The 20,000-nt window shown below is 44.1% G+C and overlaps 2 protein-coding genes across 4 annotated transcripts in view; one reads left to right on the forward strand and one right to left on the reverse strand.

The window, feature by feature from the left end:
* The first annotated feature begins 1,425 nt into the window (after positions 1-1,425).
* On the forward strand, positions 1,426-8,321 carry LOC112251996 (profilin-2-like). The gene is made up of 3 exons (XM_042322915.1): positions 1,426-1,753; positions 4,749-4,941; positions 6,491-8,321. The coding sequence occupies exons 1-3, from the start codon at positions 1,625-1,627 to the stop codon at positions 6,586-6,588; spliced, it is 420 nt and encodes a 139-aa protein (XP_042178849.1). The 5' UTR covers positions 1,426-1,624; the 3' UTR covers positions 6,589-8,321.
* Positions 8,322-9,855: 1,534 nt separating this feature from the next.
* LOC112251992 (E3 ubiquitin-protein ligase RNF13-like) overlaps positions 9,856-20,000 on the reverse strand; it is a 97,461-nt gene continuing 87,316 nt past the window's right edge. For 2 of the 3 annotated variants that reach the window (XM_042322913.1, XM_042322914.1), the window contains exons 9-10: positions 14,903-14,983; positions 9,856-11,942 (exon numbers count right to left, since the gene is read on the reverse strand). In XM_042322913.1, the coding sequence (XP_042178847.1) occupies positions 11,584-11,942; positions 14,903-14,983 (440 nt within the window). In that variant the 3' untranslated portion in view covers positions 9,856-11,583. The remainder of the gene's footprint in view (positions 11,943-14,902; positions 14,984-20,000) is intronic. The other variant, XR_006083569.1, reaches the window with a different exon arrangement.

Raw genomic sequence — 20,000 nt, forward strand, 5'->3', positions numbered from 1 at the left:
CTGGTTTGATGAGGAACGCTTACTTAAACCTCTTGGCCCCTTGGGAGCATAGGGCTTCTACCATGGCTCTCCACCTCAGTCTCTTCTGTGAGAAGGCGTTTGCCTCTAGCTAGGAGATCTCCGCTTTACTCAGTGGAGCGTCTCCACTTGTTTTTTGGCCTTCCCTGCCTGAACATATTACTTAGAACCTTTGTATCAATCTGTGACAAGTGCATGAACTTTGAACTCAGCAAAACAAACCACACCTCTGAAGAAAATAGTCCCAACAAGGCAATATCATGCAAATTCTCAGGGTGCAAAGTGTTTGGATTGGATGAATTGTGCAAGGGGTAGAGTCATGGGTTATAACTCAGCCAAAAGAGAGAGAGAGGGCCAAGGGATGAATGAATCATCCTAGGTATATTTTTTTAATACAAATATCAGAGACAATGGTCACATTCTGCCTCTCTGGGGAAATGAAATGATGCCTACACTCAGATGATGTGTGGAAAGGGTGGTCCCAGATGTGTTTGTGCTGTCATCAATTTGCCATGACAATGAGAGACAACGAGTTGACATGATAGAACAAAGATCTGGGACCTGGCTAGAAAGAGGTTGCTCTGTTTACCACTTTTTTTGGTTATAGGCGACATACAGCTTCTGAGAAAATGCCAAAGATCTATTGTATCATGCTGTACCCATGCAGATGGCGATTAACAAACTGAATAAACATCTACTCCAATATGTTACACCCTGAGTAAGTTAATATGTAACCAACAGGTGTCTAATATTTTGTACGCAACATTTATTGTAATAGGCGTCACACTGGTCTGACCTGCCACAAGAACTTATGCTTGTTCATGTCTCCAAATATGGCGGCCTCTATTTTCTAATAAAGTGGAGCTAAATAGGCTAGTTTGGGATCTCAGACTTGTTTGTTGTAAAATAAGTAACATTGCAAACTGACTAATTGTAGACTGATTAACTGTCTAATACAAAAAAAAAAAAGTTAAATGTCACTATTGCATGCTTTCAAATCATACATATCTGACAAATTATCTCACAAGAATCTGACGATGATCATTGATGATGATATATGCCATCAGTTGAATAGAAATTCCAATGACATACTTTGATTCATAAAGGACATCGTGGCGGGAAAAGAAGGACTATGTATGCATGGCACATGAAAAATGTAATATGTCACTAGTCAGAAGGAGCATACTGCTTGTGTAAAATACCACATAAGATTGACATGTAAACGATAATAATTAGCAGCCTATTGACAAGTTAGTAAAATAGATACCACACCGTACATATCATTCTTAGGAACAGTTGTTTTATTCATCCGCGACAACCGACGATTTGCAATAAAGTTCAGCCTAACAACGACTGTGCGGAGTGATTTATTTAAGGACTACACCCAAGCGCAACCCGTTGGCTGTGTGACTTCTCTTCTTCTGCCCAAACCCAGAAGACAGCGGGGACGAGACGGAGACTTGTTGGAGACTTCAAACTCACCGAAAGAAAATACAGCTTATAAGAACCATCACTGTTGCTCTAGAGTACCTGTCACATATATATATATATATATTTAAAAAAAAAATCTATATATATATTTCCACATTTGAACTAATACGCAAGTATGTCCTGGCAAAGCTACGTGGATAACCTGATGGACGATGGCAGCTGCCAGGACGCCGCCATTGTTGGTTACACGGACGCCAAATATGTCTGGGCATCGTTTCCCGGTGGTACATTTGCTAACATAACGGTAAGGACATTTTAATAATAATTAAGACTAATCTACGAACCCGGTAAATGCTGGTATTTTAGTCTGTGGTTTAAATATGGGTGTTGGGGCCCTACCTATAAGAGGGAAAGCCCCAGACGGAAAGATAAGGCAGACAGGCAGCATGTGTTCGCTAGTGAGTTCACTAACACATGGTATCCGGTGTTCTTCGGTACAGCTATTAGACTTTTCACATGTTTTTTTTTTTTTAATATTTAGTGAATAGGTTTAGGACCACACACTACATTTTTAAATTGTGTTAAGTTGTGATCTAACAAACTAACTGTTAACTTTAACCAGTCGACTGACATTTTTTAAAACTAGTTAACACATTAGCCAGGCTATTTTTGGCTTCTCCCCACATTTTTAAGCGTTAAAAGCGTGCGTTCAGTAACTTGTTATCACAAATGATATATTGAAACCAGTTTCCTGTTATATCTAGCCGGCAATGCGGGCTTTGGGAGGAGCGGCGGCGAAAAATGGCACTATATCTCAGGTCATCCAGATTCCAATATAATTAGGCAACGTTGGCGGATCGTTGCGCTTCATGCACCGTTAAATGTACCATTGTGGACTCCGCGGAGTTCGTAAATGCGTTTGTGAATCAGGGCCTTCGCTGCAATGCTGCCGCACCTTTTAATTTCCCAAGATGGCGCCTGCTTTCATTCATCTGTACCCTTCCAGTCTACACAAGTAATCGTATGGAAACTTAAATGTATAGGTACCAGCTCGAAGCACATTGGTCGTTGTACAATAATCTACCATACAATTCGTTTGGAAGTGTATTAAGTTAACGTATTGCATCACTCTTGGTCATTCATGAACCCTCCAATTTGTTAGTTAGCAAGCATGGAAATGAACTATTTAGCAAAGATTGCTTGTGTTGTAAATTTCCAGATTGCAGCGTTTAAATTCGCTCGCGCGGCAGGGCATTTCTGCTGTAGTTTCCGTCAGGCTCATAGTTGGATACATGCTAGATTGATAAAACATGGTTTTTAGCTACCAAACGTTGACTATCTTTCTAGCTAGGATGGGACTGCGGCAGGATGTATGATACCACACTACAATTGAAATTGCGGGTCCTGTATCGATATCCGTGTGTTAATGGGGGTTAATTTTCAGTGAGCTGCTTCCTTGTCACTATTCTAGTTAGCTAAGCTATGGCTAGACAGTTAATCATTAGCTGTTTGGTACCCTGGGCACATTCTCATGGATGTGAAATGAACGAGTTGGCACTTGCTCTGTTAGTCTTATGGTCAAATGTTACAGGTTGTAGGCAAGCTGTCAACAGTCAAGTTGTCCTACTGTATATTGCCTCTGTGGACAGCGTTGCTCTGGTTTCAGCTAACCTCAAGGCCGTCATTGTAAATAAGAATTCTCCTCGCTCCTCCCTGGGCTCGAACCAGCAACACAACGACAATTAGCGCGTGCTAACTAGCCAGCCATTTCACTTCGGTTACACGAGCCTCATCTCGGGAGTTGATAGGCTAGAAGTCATAAACAGCGCAATGCTTGACGCACAATGAAGAGCTGCTGGCAAAATGCACGAAAGTGCTGTTTGAATGAATGTTTACGCGCCTGCTTCTGCCTACCACCGCTCAGTCAGATTATATGCAACGCAGGACACGCTAGATAATATCTATTAATATCATCAACCATGTGTAGTTAACTAGTGATTATGATGTTTTTTTTATAAGATAAGTTTAATGCCAGCTAGCGATTTTTACCTTGGTTTACCACATTTGCATAATAGGCAGCCTCCTTGTGGAGTGCAACAAGAAAGAGGCGGGTCTTTATTGCATTGGACTAGTTAACTGTACGGTTGCAATATTGAATCCCCCGAGCTGACACAGTGAAAATCTGTCGTTCTGCCCCTGAACAAGGCAGTTAACCCACTGTTCCTAGGCTGTCATTGAAGATAAGCATGTGTTCTTAACTGACCTTCCTAGTTTAATAAAGATTAAACAAAGGTGTAAAAAAAATCGGCGCCCAAAAATACCGATTTGCGAATGTTATGAAAACCTGGAATCGGCCCTAATTAATCGGCCATTCCGATTAATCGGTCGACCTCTATACAAAACGAAGGGATGGTATAGTCTTAACAGTTAGTAGGTAGGTGGCCTGGCAGGTAGGAGCGTTGGGCCAGTAACCGAACGGTTGCTAGGTCGAATCCCTGCGCTGACAATAAAAATCTGCCATTCTACCCCTGAGCGTTGTAGTTAACCGACTGTTCCCCAACCCCCCGAAGACGTGGATGTCGATTATGGCAGCCCCCCACACCTCTCTGATTCAGAGAGGACGTGTGTTGGGTTAAATGCGGAAGACACACTTAAGTTGAATGCATTGTTGCCTAGGTATCCCCCTTTCCCTTAGTACTGAATTAGCGTTGAAATCTAACTGGTCTTTTTCCAGCTAGAGCTACTTACTAGCTGTGCCAAGGTATGAGCTACTTACTAGCTGTGCCAAGGTATGAGCTACTTACTAGCTGTGCCAAGGTATGAGCTACTTACTAGCTGTGCCAAGGTATGAGCTACTTACTAGCTGTGCCAAGGTATGAGCTACTGAGAGTGCATAAATATTCAACAAACCACATGAGGAATCTGGACACTGTCCTATCAGAGCTGAGTGAGATGGTTACGATGTATCAATCTCTAGGTACCCTGAACAAATAATTTGGCATGTTTCTTTGTGCCTGGTCGGATAAATGTGAACTGCAATACTTATGAAATGATCTGGACAACAGCAACTCCAAACAATTCCTAATTTATTTCCAAAGTCAGACTGCATTTGACTGCCAAATAATGCTCTCAGGAACTTTGCGTATTTTTATTTAGCTGAGAGTCCTGCTATTTTAGACGGTGTATTGCAGAAAATAAGGCTGTAACATTGGCCCTCGTCTTATTGGTAGTGGAATAATGAATCTTTTTTAAATTTTTTATAAATGAATGGCTTTCAAACTTTACATGGTCATCCGTAGGCTGAAGAAATCGACGTCATCATAGGACAAGACCGAGAAGCGTTCTTCTGCCGTGGGCTGACCCTAGGCCAAAAGAAATGCTCCGTCATCAGAGACAGCCTCATCACCGACGGGGACTGGACAATGGACATCAGGACAAAGAGTCAAGGAGGAGAGCCCACATATAACGTTTCCATAGGCAAAACCAACAAAGGTAGTGTCATCCCATTTATTCACTGCTCACTCAAACATTAAACACTGTAGTTTGCTGTGCATGTACAATATACTGGTATTCACTTAAGGTTCATGCAGTATAATGGTTTTTTAACTTGTCCAGGGATGGTTAAATTTAGATGGGAAAGTTTAATTTCAAGTTTTTTTTTTTTCAGGTCAAGAAAGCCAATCAAGTAGAAATGTCAAATAAGTGTTAGTTTTGTATCAGATCTGATTCTAGCACACTGATTTAACTGCTAGCCAGCCAAATTATCCACCAATTCCATGTTGATCTGCCCAATTTTGAAGGCGAGATGGTCATTTGAAAAACAATATGTCTGAGTTGGGCCTTTTCCCGGTCTCTATTCTTCCACGCCCCCTAGCAGGATTAAGTCCATAACTCCCCCATCACGAAATACACAGGTGGGAGGTTCTGTCGCAGGGCAACCTTTCTCTTTTGGTTTCGGTCTTCCTCCTGATAAGACTCCCTTATCCCTCTAATTGACGCACCTTTCTCCTCACATCAAGTCCCCCCCCATCACATGGTAAGCCTAGTCCTCTTCAGATAGTGGTACTGAAGGAATTTGCTTCTGTTAATATATATATATATTGAGGTACTGCAAGCATGCTGTATTGCGTTAATATAGGTGGTAGTGAGTTAAAGCATTCCCTTTCTCATTCCTCCTCTGTTCTGGCATGCCATGTAGACTCTGTTCGCTAAGTAGAGGATGAAGGAAAGGCTTCAGACCAGGGCATTTTCTTTCTAATTTACAAAATTTGTCATTGCTGCCTTCCCCCTTTTTACAATACTCTTCCTCGGTTTAGAAATTGAGCCATTTGTGGTCGTTGCTTACTGCAGTTAATGTCAAGGCTTCCAAATGGGGTAAAGACACCATTTATGGACTTAGTTAACATAAGGGAATGATTCAGACATTCCACTTATTAGTTCAGAAGAGTAGGAAGGTTAATGTTAGCGTACAGTAAAATAGGCTAATGGACTGGTTTGGAATCGTCAGCGCTATTGCATCATTTTAGTGACCGTGTTGCATGTTTTTCTTCTCCCCCGTTCCCCCCCGTCCAAGGCCAGAGGCTTTTAAGAAAGTGAATGCTTGGCATATTGGCTATGGGTGGGAGCCTCTTCCTGTCTTCCTTCATACTATAAACCACCTGCTTGTTTTGATTGGACTTTTCTTGAACCGTTAAAAAACAATTTTTTTTCCGATCTTCCATCTTCAAATTCTCTAAATTTTCCTATTTTTTTTCTTCAGTCTTGGTTCTTATAATGGGCAAAGAAGGGGTCTATGGAGGTGGATTGAATAATGTGTAATGGCTAAATATTTGAGTGATTTGGGGTTCTAGTCTTGACTTAGCCTTAGTGTTGTAGTTGAGGGAAAGTTGTTCTTTTTCAAGCAGTCCTATTTTAAAATGTCCTGGAAGGGTTAGTAGCAGTACAGGATCACATGGTCAAGACCCTGACATAAACAATGTAGCCCCCCCCTCTTAACACATCTGTTAATTTCTGCTCTTGTTTCCCCCCTTGTGTACTTCAGTGTTGGTTTTTGTCATGGGAAAGGAAGGTGTCCATGGAGGACAGCTCAACCAGAAAGCGCATACACTGGCTGACTACCTGAGGAAGACTTCAAACTAAAGCAGCATCGGCCCAGCCACCTAGCAGCTCACCCATAACACACACTTCCAGTTCTAGTTGATAGTTGCTTACTTTTCTCCCCAGACCCTCCTTTTGTTTCCCCCCTTTCTCTTGTTCTTTCCCAGTCATCTTGATGCATTCACACTGTGTGTACTCAATCCCATTCTAGCACTGTTGCACCATAGTAAAAAAAAAAAAAAAAGAGCATGTTGTTAACAGGACATTGTGACAAATCTATACTTGTTTAAAAAAAAACTTTAAAAAAAAAAACAACCTTGCACCATTCTGGCCAATGCTCAGTGGAAAAAATAATAATTTGAAGGAAACCTAAAATTGATGAACTGAGATTTCGTGTGATGGTGCCCCGGAAGTTCACTCTTGAGCAGCCGATGCCTTTGGAGCACTTGAGCTGTAACCAAGCTCATTGTCTTCCTTTTCTAGAGCATGTTTTTTTTTTTGGGGGGGGGGGTCATGCATATCTTCGAGGCTACTGAAATACTGTTCCCTCTGCCCCCTCCCTGTAACTCCTGCCAAATGTCTGTAGCTCCTTCCCCCTCTTCCTGTTTGTCCATAGGTGCCACTACATCAGTACACGGGAGGAACACTCCATTAACCAATCACTATACCCTAAAGTCCCCTGTATCTCCCTCTCTGAGCCACACAACTCTACCGGACGGACGGACGGGGGGGGTTGCCCTTCAATGCAGTCATGGCAGGCTTATCAGTTCTGGTATTGATTGAGTCAGAAGGCAAAACCGACATGTTTGATGCAGGCGGAATCTCTTCCATGTCCTCTTCATGACTACATGAACCCCATCATGGACATTCCATCGTTACAATGGCTCAGACACTTAACTGTTTGCCAGCTCCTGTAATGCATTTCCTTTATTTTTTTTTAAAGGCTGCCATTTTGGACAGTAGATACATCCAGTTTGACGTTTTTCATAGGACCAATTTTAGTGACAGCTTTGGGTGTATATATATATATATATATACAATTGCTCTAAATCATTGTGAAAGGATGCCTTCTAGCCTCATCTTTCCCGCTGAAGGCAAAACAACATCTTTCTGTTGAAGGCACAAGGAAGGAAGGGAGGGTTTGCGGTGGATGAAATCGAGCGGTCATAATTTGACAACTTCAGATCAGATTTTTTTTTTTTATTAAAGAAATGAATTACTGCATTTCTAGACCCATGCTGTGTGAAGAAACGACTGTGGAATAAATGGCCTTGTACTCGTGTTCAACTAAGATATGGTGTCTTTTCAAGCTCTGTACTTAAAATGTAATGTCCAATTTGAAAAGAACTTTAAAAAATAATAATATATATATATATAAAGTAGAAATTACACAATTGATATGGGAGACGGGATTGGTTGGAATAAAAACTCTTTGATTGTCTTGTGGAAACTTGTATACCAAAGCTGTGTATCCTGTACCATTAATGTTGAAACATCGATTTCTATTGGATGATGGAATTTTAACAGCATGCCCGGGAAGGAGTCATTTCATTGGCACTTTTTTTAGTTTTTTTTTTTGCATCAGTGCCAATGTTCAGGCCTTGTGGGGTGTGTGTGTGTACTAATTAAAAACTTCATTTGCTGACTTTCTTTCCCGACACTACTTTTCTTACACTTGGGATAGTCTCTTTAACACTTCATATGCATAAACCAAGAAATGCCATAAATAAATGTATCACCTTGTTTACAGACAGATCAAATAAATTCCAACCAGATTGCTTTTGTGCTTGTTTTTTTCCCCCCAGTTGAACTGTACCCTCTTTTCGGCAGGGGGACCTTTGCTCTGGGGAAAGGATTTTTTTTGAGCCAGAGCAGCAGTTTTCAGAAGACTATGTAATTGGTCAGGTGGTTTTTACCATCCTAGCCTGGAGCTCAATAGTTCAACTGAGATGCTCTTTGTTAACCCCACCCTGAAAAGAAAGTTGTTGAAACATGGAAGTGTTCCTTAGTAGAGGCATGAGGCACATTTATGCCGAGGAATCTGGCATGATGATGGGGGGAGATATAGCTAAAATATGTGGCCATCAGCTGCAAAGCACAGTAACTGTTAGTATCTTTTGACTCTGGGTGTTTCATGTATTTTTTATTTATTTTTTAATATAGGCTAGACTAAACTGAAGCTTTCGTCTGACCTTTTTGTATCAGCATAGAATTAGTGTAGCTAGCAATGTATACCCATTGAACATGGTTTTGAAACTAGGCACAGGCTGCGATGCAATTCGACTGGGTTTCAAAGGCATTGTGATCTCTGCGAAAGGGGGGTACACACTGCCTTTTCAAAGACTCATTATCCCAACCTGTGGTCGGGTATAGATAGCATCCTATATATTTACAACTTTCTAAAACATATTTTTTTGTAGACTTGATATTTACTTAATGTGTTTGTGTTTCTGATCAAAGTAACCAAACTAGGAATATAGAGTCCCAAGTTGTTGCAGTGACATTACATGTGATTTGACTTCGTCTCCCATCTTAAATACAGCTTTCTCATAAAGGGTGTAGTCCACGACATGGCAAGTATCAGACCTTTGGAACAGGCTTTTCCCCCTCATGTAACCTGCATCAATTGGACACAATACAACTTGTTTTTTTTCAAACTGACAAAGTAATTTGTCTCGTTATGTCATGGGGAGAGATCTAGGTCACCATGTAGCCTGTTACCTACAGGTCTGATCCAAGAGACGGGGTTTCAGAAACCATTGTCCTGGCTGCAGTGTGCGCTGTAACATTGGTGATTTGAATGGTTTACTGATCCTCTCTCAATACCTGTCCTGATCAATCATTACAATTCTGTACAACCTTAGCCCTGTTTATACCTAGTGCAAACGTGAGTACTTTGTCCTGGTCTTGTCTAAATTCTGTATACACATGGTATTAAAAATGTCCACTGTGACTAGATTTCCTGGGCTCTTTAATGCAAATTTTAACAGCTATTCTTTCAATATAAGACCCATTAATCTGTCACTGGTGCCACCTGTCAATGATTAGAGGGTGGATTAATAAATGATTGATCTGTCTACACTTGTAAGATATCCAGACACAATGTGTGTTTTGACTAACCTCTCGAGGTGTTCAGAATGATCTGCTCACACTGTATTTGGCAATGTGGGTACAAACAGAATTTGGACAAGATCAGGACAAAGGATCCAAGTGAGAACCAGGTGAGCACAGGACTCATCACAATCAACACAATCACTGAGGCTGTGTGCCATAATTAGAACTCTTGAACTGAATGGAGGGGCATCAGCATTCTGTAGACATAAAGGTTTTTATTGAAGTGAAATTAGATTGAATGTAGACAGTTGTAAGACACATCACATGAAAAGGAAAGGCAACAAGGACTTAACATAAAACAACTTCATGTTAGGGGAAAAATATATATAAAACGCAACATGCAACAATTTTCAAAGATTTTTACTGACTTGGTTCATATGTAAATTGAAATAAATTCATTAGTCCCTAATCTATGGATTTCACATGACCGAGCTCAGCCAATCGGAATGAGTTTTTCCTCTACAAAAGGGCTTCACTCCTTGGCAACCCCCCAAACACACAGGTGAAGAAGTCAGATGTGGAGGTCCTGGGCTGGCGTCGTCTGTGGTTGTGAGGCCGGATGGACGTACTGCAGAATTCTCTAAAAATGAAGTTGGAGGCAGCTTTTTGTAGAGAAATTAACATTAAAGTACCTTGCAACAGCTCTGGTGGACATTCCAATAGCACACCATCTCAAAACATGTGGCATTGTGTTGTGACAAAACTGCACATTTTAGAGTGGCCTTTTATTGTCCTCAGATCATCCTGTTTAATCAGCTTCCTGATAAGCCACATCTGTCAGGTGGGTTATTTTGGCAGAGGAGAAATGCTCACGAACAGGTATGTCAACAAATAGGCACAGAACAATATTTTTGTGTGTGTGAAACATTTCTGGGCTTTGTTTATTTCAGCTCATGAAACATGGGACCAACACTTTACATGTTGCGTTTTTATATTTTAGTTCTGTATACTTGAACTACCTACTTACAGTATTAAAATGATATGACACCAAATACATGTTGCAAGACCTACCTACCAATGATGTCTTGTTTTTCAGGGAAATGATCTCTCTGGTCTGTCTAGATTACGCCAACAGGCTGCTTGTAGCAGTGTAGACGTGGGTATTATCTGAACGGAACGGTCTCCCCACCCCCATTCTGCTTGACTTCTGAGAGGAAACACACAACATTGCGCAAACAGACAACTTCCTTTGGCTGAATGCAGCACCACAAACAGGCTCTTTTCATTTTTTGCCTTATCAACGTACCAGATCAGTCGCATCCAAATCGTACTCTATGACTCCATTATCTCTGGCTCGAGACCGATTGACAAAAACCCTGTTCCCATGGTCTCGTTTCTATATAGTCCTTATGGGAAAAGATCAGTTCAATCAATTTATAAAAGGCTGCTGAATACTGCTTGATATTTCTATACAAGCAGTAAGAATATATACAATATTAGAACTCCTCACCGTCTGATACAGAGGCATACAGATATGCAGGCTACCAAAATAATGTTTTAAGATGTTACAGATAGTGATCTATACAAATTTTTTACACACACACACACACCACGCATTCCTTCGTAGTTGGTGTCGAGCCCTTTCTCACAGTGATGAGTGTAACCGCAGTCTTCTACCACCCCGTACAGACTTAACTACAGTAAAGTCTACTGCAATGTTCCTGTGAAAGCACTGTTGTCGGTTAGCCCAAAACACGCGATGACACTGCTCAGTAATCAGGTTAAACATACAACAAACCGATTATTATGGTGATTTGCATTCTAAACTTAAAGAGGGAGATAAAACTAATATTTATTAAACGGGGACTTCAAAATTAAACACACAGTCTCGGGTGAGTCTCCAGCGTGAGTCTCTGCTGCTGCAAGCCTGTAGGGTGAGTGGGGAGGGAGAGGCGGGGGAAACCGGGTGACCTGTCCGTCAACTCAGGCCAACCAATCAGGTGCGTCATGGTCATCGGGACGAGGCTCCTGCAGCTGGACCACCACCGTCTCAGTCTCCACGGTGACGTCCTCCTCCTCGCTGTCGTCGCTGGTGTCTTCGTACTCTGAGGACTCCTGATCGGGCTCGGAGCGAGAGGCCCCTGACGTGGTGCCGAAGCCGTGGCCGCTGGCGGAGGCCAGGGAGCGCAGCAGCGGAGTGCTCTCAGACACCTCGTTCTCCTCGGTCCCGCTGTCGTCCTCCGAGTCCGAGTCGCCTGCGGAGGGGACCACCTTCTGCTTGCACACGGGACATGTCTTCTTAGTCTTGGTTAGCCAGGGGTCCACGCATTTGCTGTGGTAAGCTACAGGGAGGGAGAGGAGAAACGACCCAGGTCATTACAATCAGAGGCAGCATCATGGAGGTGTTTTTCCCTGGATACAGATCACTAGGGTTGGAATTCACAAGGTAATCTTGAGTTCAAATGTAAATCGGTTCATTTCCTCCCAATAAGTCATGAATTAATTCAAGTTCACAAAACTCAAAATACGGATGTGACATTGAATTCTATTCAAGACGTTCCCTAAAGCTGAGCAGCGCCCGATGTCCAGGAGCCTAGTGTGGTTTAGTGTTCCCACTGAGATATCACATTCACATGACCTAGTGGGTGTGTCTGTTGGGGGTAGAAGACAGTAGCTTGTTGGGTGTAGAAGACAGTAGCTTGTTGGGTGTAGAAGACAGTAGCTTGTTGGGTGTAGAAGACAGTAGCTTGTTGGGTGTAGAAGACAGTAGGTTGTGGGGTGTAGAAGACAGTAGGTTGTTGGGGTGGGGTAGAGGACAGTAGGTTGTTGGGGTGGGGTAGAGGACAGTAGGTTGTTGGGGTGGGGTAGAGGACAGTAGGTTGTTGGGGTGGGGTAGAGGACAGTAGGTTGTTGGGGTGGGGTAGAGGACAGTAGGTTGTTGGGTGTAGAAGACAGTAGGTTGTTGGGGGGTAGAGGACAGTAGCTTGTTGGGTGTAGAAGACAGTAGGTTGTTGGGTGTAGAAGACAGTAGGTTGTTGGGTGTAGAAGACAGTAGGTTGTTGGGGGGTGTAGAAGGACAGTAGGTTGTTGGGGGTACAGTAGGTTGTTGGGGGTTGAAGACAGTAGGTTGTTGGGGGGGGTAGAGGACAGTAGGTTGTTGGGGGTAGAGGACTGTAGGTTGTTGGGGGTTGAGGACAGTAGGTTGTTGGGGGTAGAGGACAGTAGGTTGTTGGGGGTAGAGGACAGTAGGTTGTTGGGGGGGTAGAGGACTGTAGGTTGTTGGGGGTAGAGGACAGTAGGTTGTTGGGGGTGAGTGTTTGTTGGGGGTAGAGGACAGTAGGTTGTTGGGGGGTAGAGGACAGTAGGTTGTTGGGGGGTAGAGGACAGTAGGTTGTTGGGGGGTAGACGACAGTAGGTTGTTGGGGGGTAGAGGACAGTAGGTTGTTGGGGGGTAGAGGACAGTAGGTTGTTGGGGGTAGAGGACAGTAGGTTGTTGGGTGTAGAAGACAGTAGGTTGTTGGGTGTAGAAGACAGTAGGTTGTTGGGTGTAGAAGACAGTAGGTTGTTGGGTGTAGAAGACAGTAGGTTGTTGGGTGTAGAAGACAGTAGGTTGTTGGGTGTAGAAGACAGTAGGTTGTTGGGTGTAGAAGACAGTAGGTTGTTGGGTGTAGAAGACAGTAGGTTGTTGGGTGTAGAAGACAGTAGGTTGTTGGGTGTAGAAGACAGTAGGTTGTTGGGTGTAGAAGACAGTAGCTTGTTGGGTGTAGAAGAGAGTAGGTTGTTGGGTGTAGAAGACAGTAGGTTGTTGGGTGTAGGAGACAGTAGGTTGTTGGGTGTAGGAGACAGTAGGTTGTTGGGTGTAGGAGACAGTAGGTTGTTGGGGGGTAGGGGACAGTAGGTTGTTGGGGGGTAGAGGACAGTAGGTTGTTGGGGGGGGTAGAGGACAGTAGGTTGTTGGGGGGTAGGGGACAGTAGGTTGTTGGGGGTGGGGGTAGGGACAGTAGGTTGTTGGGGGGTAGAGGACAGTAGGTTGTTGGGGGGTAGAGGACAGTAGGTTGTTGGGGGGTAGAGGACAGTAGGTTGTTGGGGGGGTAGAGGACTGTAGGTTGTTGGGGGTAGAGGACAGTAGGTTGTTGGGGGTAGAGGACAGTAGGTTGTTGGGGGTAGAGGACAGTAGGTTGTTGGGGGTAGAGGACAGTAGGTTGTTGGGGGTAGAGGACAGTAGGTTGTTGGGGGTAGAGGACAGTAGGTTGTTGGGGGTAGAGGACAGTAGGTTGTTGGGGGTAGAGGACAGTAGGTTGTTGGGGGTAGAGGACAGTAGGTTGTTGGGGGTAGAGGACAGTAGGTTGTTGGGGGTAGAAGACAGTAGGTTGTTGGGGGTAGAGGACAGTAGGTTGTTGGGGGTAGAGGACAGTAGGTTGTTGGGGGTAGAGGACAGTAGGTTGTTGGGGGGTAGAGGACAGTAGGTTGTTGGGGGTGGGGGGTAGAGGACAGTAGGTTGTTGGGGGGTAGAGGACAGTAGGTTGTTGGGGGTGTGTGTTAGGGGGGTAGAGGACAGTAGGTTGTTGGGGGTAGAGGACAGTAGGTTGTTGGGGGTAGAGGACAGTAGGTTGTTGGGGGTAGAGGACAGTAGGTTGTTGGGGGTAGAGGACAGTAGGTTGTTGGGGGTAGAGGACAGTAGGTTGTTGGGGGTAGAGGACAGTAGGTTGTTGGGGGTAGAGGACAGTAGGTTGTTGGGGGTAGAAGACAGTAGGTTGTTGGGGGTAGAAGACAGTAGGTTGTTGGGGGTAGAGGACAGTAGGTTGTTGGGGGGGGGGTAGAGGACAGTAGGTTGTTGGGGGGTAGAGGACAGTAGGTTGTTGGGGGTAGGGACAGTAGGTTGTTGGGGGGGGGTAGAGGACAGTAGGTTGTTGGGGGTGTGGGGGGGTAGAGGACAGTAGGTTGTTGGGGGTGTGTGTTAGGGGGGTAGAGGACAGTAGGTTGTTGGGGGGTGTGGTTGTTGGGGGTAGAGGACAGTAGGTTGTTGGGGGTGTGTGTTAGGGGGGTAGAGGACAGTAGGTTGTTGGGGGTAGAGGACAGTAGGTTGTTGGGGGTAGAGGACAGTAGGTTGTTGGGGGATAGAGGACAGTAGGTTGTTGGGGGTAGAGGACAGTAGGTTGTTGGGGGTAGAGGACAGTAGGTTGTTGGGGGGGTAGAGGACAGTAGGTTGTTGGGGGGGGTAGAGGACAGTAGGTTGTTGGGGGGGTAGAGGACAGTAGTGTGTTGGGGGTGTGTGTTGGGGGACATGGCAGGTCAGGCTCACCGTGGGAGCAGGGAAGAACCCGGAGCTTGTCTCCATCCTCATACTCGTCGAGGCAGATGGCGCACACATCGTAGACGTCGCCTGGGTCAAAAAGACAAAGCTCAATGGCAGGATGATATACAGAAACATCCTCCTTATAAAGACATTGTGTTGCCTGCATTTATTTAAATGACGAGCTGAGTCAGACTACTGACTCATTCCCCTATATTCTCACACAGGTCATTCCTCTACATTCTCACACTGGTCATTCCCCTATATTCTCACACAGGTCATTCCTCTACATTCTCACACTGGTCATTCCCCTATATTCTCACACTGGTCATTCCTCTACATTAGTTTTGTACTAAGTTCTCACTCTTTCCAAAATGGCTGCCAGGTAGGCGGCTGATGAATAGGGCCTAGGCGCATTTCCTTTTTCAGTCCTGACGTTCCGGAGGACTTCTTGAAAAAACGCTGGGCCCGCTCTTACAAGCCCAGGAATTCTAAATGCACTCCCTTTCGAAATTCCACAGCATTCTTTCCTGCCACTTCGCTTGTGGGGAGGAGGATGTGCAGTGCTGTGGAGGGGCCGGTGTTTATGTGAGCATGTTTTTGGCTGTTCCCCAGTATCTGTGCCAGGTCTGCATGTGACCGTATAAGGATGAGGAGTCACGGCCACTCCCTCCTTCAATAACGTCACTCTCCCTCTTTTTTTGTTGTTGCCTTTCCTCTGTCCCCTCCCCCTTGCCTCTGTCTCGATCACTTTTTCTCAGACGGTCTCTGTCGCCTTTCTCCAACTCTCTTGCTTCTCTCAGTTTGTCACACTTCCTTTCTTTTGATAATTCGCCGAGTCTCTCTTCCTTCTCTCTCTCTCTCTCTCTAACCCAGTGCTGGACAGAGGGGTGAGAGAAGGGGAGTGTTTTATAAAAGCCATGGGTTCAGCACACTCAGGAAATGCTGAACTGTGTCGCTGGGCTATTCTGAGTGAAGTTTAGCACTAAGCAGAAAAATACTTCCAACACCACAAACTCAGTTGGTGCACTGCTTAGTATTATTAGTTGTATTAAGTAAGACATAGTGAATAACACAAAGGCACAAACACAGTGACATCTAAGACCTGCTCCGCAGCGTAACAGCTCAGTTTAATAATCTGACATAGCAAAGTATAAAACAATACGTTTGCCTTATGGTCAGTACTTCATTCAGTTTGTTTAAAAAATATAATATTTAACTAGGAAAGTCAGTTAAAAACAAAATTCTTATTTACAATGACTGCCTACCTCGGGCCAAACCCCGGAACGACGGTTGGACAATTGTATGCCGCGCTATGGGACTCCCAATCACGGCCGGTTGTGATACAGCCTGGACTCAAAAACAAGGGTCTGTAGTGACGCCTCTAACACAGAGATGCAGTGCCTTGTGCCACTCGCGAGTCCAAACTTGCCTCACTTCAAGTTCATTTTACTTTACAGTCTCTACACTACTACGAGGGCCTTTTCCAATTGGTCTGATTTCAGTATATTTTTCAAGGCCACTGTCCCTATCAAGCAGTTCAAGTTTGTGTCGGTCAGAGAGAAGCATGGCGGCAGAATTATCTGGTTGAGCAAAATTCACTGTCTGGTCATCCCTTCTCACAAAAGCAAAGGGATTCAACTACTCAGGCTGATGTGAGCATTTTACTCACATGATGTGAGCATTTTACTCACATTTTACTCACATTTCTTGGAACTTTACACTCAATGTATTTAGTACTGTTGGTAGTGATGATATCACTATTTACATTAGATACATCACAAATCAAAATATAGGGGAACGAAGGATTCAATAACGTTGTTTTTTTAAACACAGCAGCGTCAAAAATAATAAAAAATAATAATAGAAGCATTAAACCGTCAACCATTTGGAAGAGTCTCTGTTTAATGTTAAACCAGACTCTGTATACGGTTTGAATAACACGGTATTATCCCATTATCGCTGATTGTGACAAACTCTTTTCAACACGACCTTCCCCTGACATCGTGTTGAAGAGGCCCCCTAAGGGGTTTTGGGGGCCAGTAGTTTAAAAAGCGCCAGAATGTCCATGCAAGTCCTCCATTTTGCTCCATCCAGTCAACTAGCCAGCATTCCTCGGTCTTAGGAAGAATCATACTGCACTACTGAACTAATCACAGCGAGGAGACAACAATGCACACTTGTGACTTTGTGTGACGGGCACAGATCTGCACAGCTACCTACAGATAGAAAGGCTGTAATATCACCATCTTCCTGCCTCACTGTTCACAAAGCCTCAGAGTGTATATATTCAGCCCAGGGCTGGAACAGGGGAAGGGAGGAGCGCACACACAGTGACTCATCAGTCAGAGAGCCCCGGGGAGAGACGCAGAGGGCAGGGGTCAGAGGGAGAGCCCGGTCCCTCTCAGACATGGAGCAATGAGGTACCATCTTGGGTTGAGTGGTTTTAGAAGGGTGAACTAGAGCGAGGGGAAATGAATCTCCCTGGCTTTATCTGGTATTGGAGGTTGTTGTGTCTGCTCCTCATCTGGTGGCGACACCAAACACACACCCTCTGCCTTAACCAGGGGTGGCAGGGTAGCCTAGTGGTTAGAGCGTTGGACTAGTAACCGGAAGGTTAGGAGCTGACAAGGTACAAATCTGTCGTTCTGCCCCTGAACAGGCAGTTAACCCACTGTTCCTAGTTAAATAAAAGGTCAAATTTAAAAAAACAGCCAGAAAGACAGTCAAAAAGCACACAGTCACACGGTAAGCTTATATGGATGATTCATGGGCTAGCAATAAGGCTACACCAAAGTCAATACTCGAGGAGCTAGAAAACTGCATTAGCATCCACGGGAACTAAAACTAGAAGAACACAAATGCTAATCAAGGGAGCTAAAACTCAACACAAGGGATGGCAGCATCAGAATTAGCTAACGTTAGAATGTGCTCTATATGTACAGTGTGTTCTGCCTCTGAGTCTCATCTCCAGACATGCAAGTCTGATCTCTCTCTCTCTCTCTCTCTCTCTCTCTCTCTCTCTCTCTCTCTCTCTCTCTCTCTCTCTCTCTCTCTCTCTCTCTCTCTCTCTCTCTCTCTCTCTCTCTCTCTCTCTCTCTCTCTCTCTCTCTCTCTCTCTCTCTCTCTCTCTCTCTCTCTCTCTCTCTCTCTCTCTCTCTCTCTCTCTCTCTCTCTCTCTCTCTCTCTCTCTCTCTCTCTCTCTCTCTCTCTCTCTCTCTCTCTCTCTCTCTCTCTCTCTCTCTCTCTCTCTCTCTCTCTCTCTCTCTCTCTCTCTCTCTCTCTCTCTCTCTCTCAGAGAGATATGTGAAAAACACCTTGAGTATTGGTTCTAAGCTGTTTCAGTCGACGTTTAGATGACAGAATTTTCGTTTTTTTTTTGGTAGCCAAACGTGATGCACCAAACGGAGCGATTTCTCCTAAACAAATATTCTTTTTGGAAAAACTGAACATTTGCTATCTAACTGAGTCTCCTCATTGAAAACATCTGAAGTTCTTCAAAGGTAAATGATTTTATTTGAATGCTTTTCTGGTTTTTGTGAAAATGTTTCCTGCTGAATTGCTAACGCTAAATGCTACGCTAGCTATGAATAGCTATGAATACTGTTACACAAATGCTTGTTTTCCTATGGTTGAGAAGCATATTTTGAAAATCTGAGATGACAGTGTTGTTAACAAAAGGCTAAGCTTGAGAGCTAGCATATTAATTTCATTTCATTTGCGATTTTCATGAATAGTTAACGTTGCGTTATGGTAATGAGGTTGAGGCTGTATTCACGATCCCGGATCCGGGATGGCTCGACGCAACAGGTTAAGGAACTCAATTCGCCCTAAACAATGCAGTTTTTTTGGAAGCTTTGGCAAAGGGTTGTCTACAAAACATATATACACTCTGTTCGCGAACAGATATTAGTTTTGGAAACAGAATATTTCTTTGATGTGAAAATGTAAAAAAAAAAAAAAAAAGGTCGTCCCAGTTTCATCTAGCTTCCTCTTCCTGTCACTGGACTTCCTCTCAGGACCATATTTGGTGATGACTGGAAGTTCTAAAAACACATGCTGTGGATTTATAACCCCTATTTAACCAGGCAAGTCAGTTAAGAACAAATTCTTATTTTCAATGACGGCCTAGGAACAGTGGCCCAAGGAAGCCTCTTTAAGACTACTGGTATGGGCACGAGGTATTTGTAGGCTTAAGGTGAGCAAAACCATGCAACCTACTTTTTAAAAATATTTTTAATTTTACCTTTATTTAACTAGGCAAACTAGTTAACTGCCTGTTCAGGGGCAGAACGACAGATTTGTACCTTGTCAGCTCGGGGATTTGAACTGGCAACCTTCTGGTTATTAGTCCAACGCTCTAACCACTAGGCTACCCTGCATGAACTATCTAGGTTTCCCCTTTTATCTGTGGTGATACCATTATATTAGCATTAGCACTGGCTTTAGGTTACATGTGTTATCAGCAAAGGACATAGAGGCCAGTGTAGAGAGAAGTTGATTTCAATTGTCTGACTTGTAGGCACTTGTGGGAGACGATGCGATAAAATCATTGTGACGCGTGGTTCCTATCTTCAATTAACATTTTCATTTTGCAGTGTGCACAGACTGGTTCCAATCCAAAGCCCTTAGTGACAGGCCTTCTCTTTCAGTTGTCCACACACACACACACACACAGCCAATGAGGACCAGGCCCCACAAAACCATTCAAAACAGACAGACGGCATCACAGTATCACACAGCCTGCTAAAACAAATCCCTAGAGACCAGACTCAGCAGGCATCAAGGTTTAGCTGAGGGGGAGGAGGCGGGTGGCTGAGGGCACCATTAGGCATCATTACCACATGGCAGCAGAAGCCAGAATGCCAGCCAAGACAGAAGAACTCTGCTGTTGCAGAGTGGTGTTAGGGATAGCTAAAAATACCCCAGGCTGGAGAAAGTGAGCGCTGAGTTGGTAGAAAAAGGTAGAAAAGAGCCATTGGTGTAAACAATGAGCACAGAAAGAGTCAGACGAGCCATTTTAAAAGGCTCCGTGAGTCATCAGCCGCTCCCATGTAGAGAGAAATATGGGGAGGCTGCAAGGTTTGGCCACGGACGAGTGCGAATC

Source organism: Oncorhynchus tshawytscha, linkage group LG06 (genome assembly GCF_018296145.1).
Source record: "Oncorhynchus tshawytscha isolate Ot180627B linkage group LG06, Otsh_v2.0, whole genome shotgun sequence".
NCBI classification, from domain to species: Eukaryota; Metazoa; Chordata; class Actinopteri; order Salmoniformes; family Salmonidae; genus Oncorhynchus; species Oncorhynchus tshawytscha.